This window comes from Benincasa hispida, chromosome 4 (genome assembly GCF_009727055.1).
Source record: "Benincasa hispida cultivar B227 chromosome 4, ASM972705v1, whole genome shotgun sequence".
NCBI lineage: Eukaryota > Viridiplantae > Streptophyta > Magnoliopsida > Cucurbitales > Cucurbitaceae > Benincasa > Benincasa hispida.
Window position 1 is genome coordinate 55,916,062 of NC_052352.1, and position 10,508 is coordinate 55,926,569.

Below are 10,508 nucleotides of genomic sequence, written 5' to 3' on the forward strand. Positions count from 1 at the left end.
AACATCTCTGACAGTACCAATTCAATATCATGTTCTGCACTTCCATCGTTTCCAAATAATTCATCAAGTTCTATGTCAATATTAATATCTCCATAATTTTCAAGTTCAAGAATGACTAAATCTTCAGGATGCATAGACATATTTACTTAAAACTTTACAATTGTTATAGTTCACAAAAAGTCTAACTTAATAAGTTAATACTAATAGCCCAATCCAATATCAGTTCAAAAGATAATCCAAACTCTATTTTATGATCAGTCCAAAAGGTTTTTTTTCCTCCTTTAAACCGTGCAAACAGTTCAAATAAATCAAAACTCCAGATAGTCCAAATATTATTTTATGACTAGCCAAAACAGTCCAAATATTTTCTTTAAAGAAAAACAAACTACAGCCCAAATCTTCAGTATATATATATATATTCCTTAATATTATATATTAAACTACAAAAGAAAAAACAATTCAAATCATATACATAACAAACTTCACATACTAGATCTCCCAAATTTTCAACCAAAATAGATCAAAACTCTAATTTTTTTATGCATTCATTTAAATAAAATACTAGATCTATGAAGCACAATCTCATATATTGAAATAAAAATGTTACTATGGTCGACGGCGGCAGGAAGAACGACTCACGATAATAGGCGGGGAACAACAATTATGAGAGAGAGGCAGAAAGAAATGAAGGTTTGAAATGGGAAAGAAAGTGGAGGGAGAAGATCGTGAGGTGGCTTTTGGGACCTGAACTAGACCAACATGCACGAAGAAGAATATATATCTTTAGTCATATTCTTATGTAACTTCTATTGTCCCGTTCATTGTGGTTCCTCCGCCCTGCTAGCCATTTTCCTGCTCGAACTGTACACATTCAAAGAGGGGACAAGCTAAATAAGCAAGCCATCCAAGTTTATAGAGTTGAAAGTTCAAAGGAACTTTTAGGTTTCCTTGTGACTAACTTAGCACACTTCAAGTGGTAACCATTGGGCTAAGTCTCCAAAAAGAGCCATTCAGTCGAGTGCTAGGTACGTCCACGATTACCTTGTCAACGTTGCATGCTTGTACATGTGCCAAGTGTGTCAAATTCACGTGATGCAAAAGAAGTCATGGACCCCGTCCACGATTTAAGTGCTTACTCATTAGTTGTGTATTGGGTCCACGATTCCACCGCTCCATTTTTGTCAGTACTTTCAGCCCAACTTTATTTTTATCAATAATTATTAAAATAACATTATTTAAAAAAAAATCGAGTTGGTTAAATAATAATAATTCCCATGCAATAAAAGATGAAAAACACCATGTTATTGTAAAATCGGGGAGCACAACAAAATACAAATATGAAAAAAATTATAATACAATAATAATATATAATATAAATAAATGACAAAAGTATATAAAATAAAAAAAAGTGAAATGATGAAAATTTCTCCACTAATTTTTCAATCTTTTTGGATTACTCACCAATCTTCATCACCTTACAAAATTCATAAAATGACCACTATTTGTAGGAGAATTGGCAAAGAGGTGGAATTAGTTGGACACTTAGGATGTGTACTCATAAGACATATGGACTACATGTTCGAAGACACATGAGGTAGTAGAAGAATGTCATTTGGTCTTTTAGGACACCAAACTTTGGCACTAATGGGTATTTATTATTATTATTATAATATTTGTAATACTCCCCTTTGATGCCCATTATAGATATAAAATATGGCTCATTAAAACCTTAATAGGAAAAAATCTTGTGAGAAAAAAATTCTAGTGAAGGAAAAATAGAACATATTTCATATAATTTATACTTCTAAAAAAATATATTTGTTTCCCCTCATGAAAACATCACTTATCCCAATGTTGTGCACTAATTTTTCAAATGTTGCAGTAGGTATGACTTCGTAAATAAGTCTATCAGGTTATCCTACGAACAAATTTGTTATACAATGATGTCGCCATTTTTTTCAAGATCATGAGTTTAGAAAAGCTTTGGTGAAATATGTCTTGTTCTATCTTCTTTAATGTATGCTCCTTTTATTTGAGTTGCGCAAACTGTGTTGTCTTCGTATAATATTGTTGAAATATTTTTACTAGAAGATAAACCACATATTTCACGAATATATTGAGTCACTGATCTTAGCCATACATATAATCATAGTCTCACAAAGCATGCTCCTCATGAATGCCATATCCTAAAGGCATTGCTTTCGGACCTCTAAAAGAGAGGCTCCAGTCCTTTACTACGACCATGGAGATTGGTACAAAAACCATTTTTGGATCGTTGTTAAATTCCTCGAAGAAGCTTCAAGATCCTATGAAATTTTCAAGGCAATCCTTGTCCCTAGATTCTAGATTTGAATATTTTTTTGCTTCTCTTTGTTCTTTTTGTATTTTATTTAGTTTTATTGCCAAAATATATATATATATATAAGAATTAAATGTGTTATTTATAAAAAAAAAAAAAAAAAAAATCACGTATCAAAAAAATGTCAAACAATTTACAGAAATAAACACTTACAAACATTTATAGACTTCTATCAGTGTCTATCACATAGTATCAATGATAGATTTCTATTAGTTTCTATCACTGATAGACACTGATTGACTTCTATCAACCTCTATCAAATAAGATTAAATTTTACTATTTTATGTAAATAATTTCCCTTGTTTTTCTATTTTTAAAAATCTTCATATTTGTAACCTAAATTTCACTATACAAAGTCCTAAGAATCCCATATACGTACATAACTGGTTGAATTGGTTTAGTGCTCATCTTCAGTTCGGTTCCAGGATAGAATAAACTGAGAATCTACTTTCAACTGTCAGTGTTTTGGAAGAAACCTTAAATTCTATTATGATATTCCAAAATTATGTTTTAACGAGGCTTTGCATTATTCTTCTGCCAGGAAAAGTTGATAGAAATAAGGTTCTGATACGATATCAAACTTCTTTTTTCAAATAATCATCTATTTCTTCATGGCTCTTGTGGGGTTACCATAGGGGTTGATTATTGGGTAGCATTTTAAGATAAGATAAGGGCTTGGATTGGATCTATGTTCTTTTGCGTGTTTTAGTGCCCATGACCAATGAAATTTTGAAACTTTGTGCAGCTATTTGGTGTGTGGAAGATAGAAGGATCTCAGATCAATGAGAGTAATTATGGGAAGGTAATATTTCTTTTGCATCAAGATGGTCTTATGGACAATGCTGTTTCAGCATTTCAGGATTTGAAAAGCATATGCCTTTGTCCATCTTTAGGCACTTACAATTCTCTCATCCATGGTTTTGGTGCAAGAGGTGTGTGAAAATGCCATGTTTTTCATCAATGAGTTGAAAGATATCAATATGACGCAAACTATTACTTCAAGCTTATTTGAAAATGAAAGAATTTAAGCGGCTCAGAACACTGTTCTCTAAAATATGAGAAGACACCAAACCTGATATAGCAATCACTGGAATTCTATCAGATGAAAATGTCAAAAGATATGATGGAATCGGAAGTTTAGAGTGGTTAGGGAGAAGTATAGACTTGCTTTCTAGAGTTGTGGAGATGAACATGGACTTGCTTGTTTTAGCTCCATTTGGAAAAGGGAAATTCCTAAAAAACTGCAAAAAAGGTCTACGCTTCTCTGGGAGCTAAGGATATAGAAAATAAAATTTGGACTCATGAAGAACTCACTGATCTAGTCTATGAAAAGCAGGGGTAATTGGACTGAAATTCCGATAAACTAGCTTATATCTATATCAAAATTTTTTACTCTTTTAAGGGATTTGACCGTCCATCAACAACCGAGACAAGTTTTGCATGAAAACCTTACAGTGGAGAGATATATATGTTCATAATTTGTTTTTGTGTTGTAAATTTGGTGAACTTTTAATGGTTATTACTTCACTTCAACCTACGAAAAGGGCAGTCGACAGTTTAACGGGTATCCTTCTCTGCTAAAGCCCTAAAAAACATCTCTATTTCCTTCAATAATCTTTTATTCTTATGTGAATCTGATTGAATTAAGTGATTAAGATACTCATAGACTTCTCCCAGATCATCATCCACGTTAGCAAACCCATTCCCAATTTCTTTCTCTGTTTGAGTAGCCTCATCATTCTCATAGTAGATATGCTTCCTGCAAGTCTGCATAGAAGAGCCCAAGCTTATATTAAACTTTCCTGCAATTACTATATTAATGAGTAGAAAGTATATTTGAATAGGCAAAATATGAACCGTAGGTTTCTTTTTATTCTTTCTTTTCTTTTGGTTCAATAATACATGGGTGTGGGAATTCAAACTTGACCATTTAGTTGAGGTTATAATGCATTAACCGATCTAGCATTTCAAAACGAGGGTTGCTATCTTTCCTACAATTTAAAAATCAATATGTTTAATCTTGGATGCCATAAACAATTAGTGTAAGAACTTAGAAGATTGAAAAATTGGACAAATTTCGGGCTCTAGAAAACATCACCTGAAGAGCCAAATTTAGGTTGGAAGTGTGGTCAGCCAGCATGAATCCGGAGTTCAATAGCTGTCGGAAAAGAGACACCATCTCCGGGCTCAAATTATCGGTTGTGACATTATCAATTATTCCAGAAATGCATGCTTCATTGAATATTGATTGCATCCAACCAAAATCCTTCTGCAACTTCAACAATGCCACTGCTACGTAAATCACAGGTCTGTTTTCAGCAAATGCATTTGAAGCCAAACATGGACGAGAGATGGAAGCTGCCAATTCTTCAACGATAATCCTACACCACTTGTTCTTTACAATCACCCTCGTCTCCTGCATATCCATTTCTTTCCATCCTAAAACCATTGATAAACACAGGCTACAATTTGTAGCAACACGGTGGTCACCGTATACAACCAAGCCTTCCAAAGTAGCAATCATTGACATAAGGTAATTTGGGGTACATTTGAGCTCCTCCTGTTTGCTAATTCTCTGATCTGAAAGTTGAGTGAACAACTCAAATAGGCAATATGAAGCCACGAGTTTAACCGAAGTAGATCCAAAATGCAAGAGCCTACACAAATCATGGCAGGAAATGCAAATGAAAGAGAGCTGAGTTCCATTGGATTGACCAAGGTTGTTTTGCCAATCGACAGCCCCGGGCAGAACAGCCTGAAGACTGAAAAAAAAGTGAGGAAAATACGAAGAACTGAGTTGGATCGTTAACTTTAACCAAAAAGGAGCAAACTTATATCTAAAACATGGTTGCATCTGGTTGGAGACACTAACCTTCTCATTGAAAAGTAAACAAGGAAAAGGACTAGAATTATAGTTTTTCCCATGTTCGTTCCCTCATGATCATCAATTAAAGCAGGTCCTTTTGAGCAAGCTTCATGCAATACAGACTTGATTGCAGATGCCACGGGAGTATGGAAAAGTACGGATTTTGAAGCTTCAATGAGTCTTCCATTCGTTGAGTGATGCAGAATCAAGGATAAAATAGCAACAACTAACAGATTTTCAGGAGTCCACCTATCCGTTACATCAGTTGGAGAAATCCAGTCGAGCAGCTTCCAACAAAAAAGGAGAATTTTATCATGATTGCTTAAAACTATGACTAAGCAAAAATGATTGACATTATATCATCTATGAGAACACTGAATGTTGGTTACCTTCGCAGTCATCGCAAGCCAAGCTGCATCGTCGAAAAGCATTCCAGAATTCTCTGATTTCAAAACACTGAAAACCAACAGTAAGACAGCTTTAAATGTCTGTTTAGAGTATGAATTTTTAGTATCATAAAAGATGAGCTTTATTGCATTTCCTATGCCATGCACGTGTAATTGATCTGCAGAACTTGGAAAGATATTCACGATAGTTGACACAAAATTCACCACCGAAATGATATGATGTTCAACACCTTCCTCAACCAACTGTTCCAGCAAGCGGATTAGAATGATTCCCGCATAATTTTCTCCTTCGGCAATTAATTCGGCAATTTCCTGTGCACCAATAAACTGACTGTGGATGGTGGTGGTACCAGTCCCATTTGGGCCAAGGATTTGGCATATTTTCAAAACCTGATAACATAATGGGTTTATGATTCTCTCTTGCTTAAACAACCATACTAATGATGATTTGTGAATCCTTGAAGAATGCAAATCCCATTCACTTTCAGTCATCAATTGGAACACTATTCTCTCGGCTTCTGAACTGTAGGAAGTGTGGCGACTAGCATCAGCAACAGACCTACAAAACCCATATATATTCACCATTTGTGTGACCATAAATGGGTCATGGTATCCACATAGTAAGCCACTTTTGCTGACAAGAATATACTGTTCCAGAGATGCTAAAACCATCTTCTCATCAGCAAGCCTGGCAAAGAGGTATTCATATGGTGAGTACATAGGCAACAGATATATACCAAAAAGAGGATATAAGAAAGATGAAATAAAAGCATGTTACCTATCATCATGTAATGAACTTGCATATAGTAACAACAAAACAGCGGACTGACAAGAAGAAAGCTCCAAGTCATTGGAGCTTTTCTGTCCAAGTAGAAACAATAAATCAACTGGATCAGATGGCAAAAATGATACAGCTTCTCTAATGCATTGTCCAGAATCATTTCCAAAGATGACATCCACCAGAGAACTAAGCATTAGATACACTCTCCATTTCATCTTTTCAGAAGGAAATGAGCCTAGACATCTAAAAGAGAAACTCAATCAACAAGCAGATAGAAGTGTGTTTGCAAAATCTATGGTCCTGATGTCAGGATGTTGGAGCAAAATCGAATGAAAAGTTTCCAATACCCCCAAGACAAGTTCCTCTTCAACTACATTGATAGTTGCTAAAAGCCAAGGTAGTGTGTTGTACATACATCAAGAGCACAATTTTTCATTTCTTTGGTGACAAAGTCATCCATGACAGTATTGACTTGACTATATATATAGAACTCCTTGAGAAGGTATAAAGAATGTAAAAGTTGACCTGGTTGTGTTTCGAATGTACTAAGACGAAATAAAACTACATGTTCTAATACTTCTTGAATTGATGTTGCTAGATGTGGCACCCTATGAGATGGAGACTTCATAATCGTTACCAGGATTGCACATGTTGTTGCAAATGTGTCTGGATGTATGCTCATCTCCCAAGTCACATTCTTACGGAGCATACTCGTCAAAATAAGAACTAGTTCTTCAATGTGAGATACAGTCACTACTCCAGGACACTGAGAAATGCATTTCAAAATGAGACCAAGTGTTTGGCTGTGAACTGGATGGAAAGGAACTTCAGCAACATGACGCAACACTGGAATTAGTGTTGCAAATCCAACCGCAAGCCTTTGATTGAAAGGCAATTCAGCTCTTGAAAGAAGATCAAGGGCCTGAAGACGCAAGCCCTTGTTAAGGGATCCTTACCTTCAGCAATGTGCAACTCATTTCAATATCCTAGAATTTGAAGTTTCAGGCATATGTTCTATTTTGAAAAAAGAATGTGTAGTTTTCATGTATTTAACAGCATAAAAATAGCTAGATATCTACGATCTTGAATAGTTTTCATGTATTTAACAGCACAAAAATAGCTAGATATCTACGACCTTACTTGAACACGATCTGTTTTATAGGTTGTACATCTGTGTCCTTGAGTTCTAAAAAAATAGCTAGATATCTTTATCTCTGATAGATTATGCTTGTTCAAGAATTTTTAGGACTACAATTAGGATCTGTTTTATAGGTTGTACATCTATGTCCTTGAGTTCTAAAAAAAATAGTTAGATATCTTTATCTCTGACAGATTATGCTTGTTCAAGAATTTTCAAGACTACAATTGCTCACCTGAAAATCGTAATATCTCAAATACGTAATCCACTATATTTTCTTCAACCAATAGTTGGATTGGCTTGATGGAAGTGCCCTCTGAGGACAAATAACAAATTATTAGCTCCAGAGTGTTAAGTTGGAGATCTTTGTCTGACGAAAGCAGAGGACCTTTGATAGCCTCAGCAAACAAAATATTCAAAGAGAGTTCATCTGGTTCCTTCTCGTTAAACTTTGAATAGTATTCATGTTCACTCCCCAAAAGCCCTCTTTGAGCCAGAACAGTTAGAAGTGCTACAAAAACAAATCAACACATCAGTTAAGAGAAGATGAGAAATGAGAAACTGGGCTTCATTTGTACGCAAATGCAAACATTCAAAAATATCACCCAAACTCATGCACCACCAGCTACAAATTATAAACCAGAAAGAAGGTTTAGCCATCGTGTTTGGTCCAGGAAACACAAAAAAAAAGTGGTTTTGAAGAAGTTGACAAACCTACACAGTTCAATCGGACATCATCATTCTGAGTCTTCATGAGCGCCTCCAGAGATAGGAACAGAAGTTTTGGGCAAAATGCAGAGAGATCATTTTCAGTGCTATGGTTAGATGCATATTGAATTGTGGACAATTTATATAGAACAAAGAGGATCTCTCCCCGTATCTCCTCGCTGCATATAAAGAGTAATTCAGAACTTGTCATATAAAAATGCATATGCGTAGCACAAAATAATTTGCTTCTTTCGAATTATTCAGTTTATCACCTTGGTAATTCAAGGCCTACCACGAGATTTGACACAATGCCATCGTTGTTCTTAATTTGGCCATGGAAATTTGTTGTCCGATAGTTTAAAAGCATTCCATAACAATGAAGCTAAAAGGAACAAATGAAAAAAATAGATAAATAAAAAAAAATCACCCTCTTTTGACAACGAAATACGCAGGAATATGGAACAGTAGAACAAACAAGATTACCATATACACCTGACGGCGGCTCCAAGCCAACGCGCCAGAAGAAAGCCGATCCGAAACTCTGGCGATAAAGTCGTCGCAAAGAGATCCGTCACCGTCAACTTCAGTAATATCACAGAGGTGACGAACAAGATCAGTGACTTGGCGAGCAATGGCGTCATCGTCGAAGGAGCAGAGTGCGGCGACGAAGGGGGCGACAATGCAGTGAGAATGGAAAGTGAGGAAGGTCTGGAGGAATGGGGGCTGAGAAAGAGCCTGGGAGAACTGGGAGAGGGCGTAGGAGACGTGAACTGTGGGCGAGAGGGGATCGGAGATGAGATTGGAGAAGCAGAGAAGGCAAATGGTTCCTCCTTCCTGCGTATGGAGGCAGAGCGATGATCGGTGGCCATGGGAGCATGATTTTGGAGGAATATCTTCTTCCTGCGCTGGTTCGAGATGTGGATGACCGTACAACATCTCTGCAGAGTTTCAAAATTTTGCCCCAACAACGGTTGAAAGTTTTCCACTATGGGCCTATTTGGGCCTAATACCCTATGTGATGAGATTATATAATCTCTATATTACTGTTTATAAAAAAAATCTTCATATACAGCATCAATATTCAAAATTAAGCTTCAATAGAAAACCCATCCATAATATATATGAGAAAAGTCTCAACCAAATCTCTAAAATCAAACCAAAAGCCAAACCTTTTTTTAAATGTCTCACTAAAATATTTAACTCATCCGTGAATATCTTGATAGTTTTTAAAAATTAAATTTATAAATATTATTTTCACTCGTTTATTTTTTTTTATTTTTTATTTGTCTTATGGAAAGCTCTTTTCAAAATTCTAAGTCATGATTGAAAATTGTATATATATTTAGTATTAAAAAATGGAAAAATATTTTAGGAAAAAAGTTGGTATGTCCATCCTTGGCTTAAAATTAAATTTCATATTTTTAAATGTTGGTATTTCGTTGACGATTTATGATTGATTAATCTTAAATTTTGACTGAGTATTTTTTAAACAACAATAATAAAAATTATTTAAGAGACAATAATTGAATATAAAAAATTGAATTGATACAATAATTGAATTAAAAGATTAAAAAAATAGTATTCATACCGGCAAATTATTTCATAGTACAAAAAACTGAACTAGATATCATTGACATATGAACTTTGTATACTCAAACACATACATATAAACTCCGACATAACAACTCTACACATCTAAATACAGACATGTGAACTTAGACAACACAACTCAGCACCTCAAACACAAACATCAAAACTCCCCAAACACTAGAACTCTAGACATCCTATATCATCTCAGCGCTCCAAATAACCCCTATGTATCTTGTTGTAATAAATAACATACAAATCATACTTCAAATTGGAGAACACTCTACCATCAAAGTTGGAAATAATGTATATATTTATTTTAAAATAATTATTGTTTAAAAAAAATTGGTTTGGTAAAGAGTTGGGAATCATGTGCTTAGGTTGCATCTAATCATTGCCCTTTGAATTTTTGGCATGGCCGACATTGAATTTATATTCTATATTCTTCTTCTTTTTTACTTAAAAATAAAAAAATCATATTCTCTCTAGTTGAATTCAAAATTAATATAGGTTAAATTGCAAATTTTTCTCCATAGTCTATGTTTTAAAACTTATAATTTGATCTCTATGATTTGGCAAAATCTTATGAATGTTTTCTATGTTTGACAAAATCTTCCTAAATAGTCTCTATCATAGGTACTAACTTTTGAGAGTTTTATTAT

General features: G+C 34.7%; 1 protein-coding gene across 1 annotated transcript; it reads right to left on the reverse strand.

The window, feature by feature from the left end:
- Positions 1 to 2,404: 2,404 nt before the first annotated feature.
- On the reverse strand, positions 2,405 to 9,240 carry LOC120075205 (protein PUTATIVE RECOMBINATION INITIATION DEFECT 1-like). The gene is given in 11 exon segments (XM_039028409.1): positions 2,405 to 4,126; positions 4,458 to 5,121; positions 5,232 to 5,512; positions 5,615 to 6,320; positions 6,411 to 6,813; positions 6,816 to 7,341; positions 7,344 to 7,369; positions 7,787 to 8,062; positions 8,266 to 8,438; positions 8,532 to 8,641; positions 8,743 to 9,240. Coding segments are annotated over 11 exon segments (3,828 nt in total). The 5' UTR covers positions 9,196 to 9,240; the 3' UTR covers positions 2,405 to 3,916.
- Between the last annotated feature and the right edge of the window lie 1,268 nt (positions 9,241 to 10,508).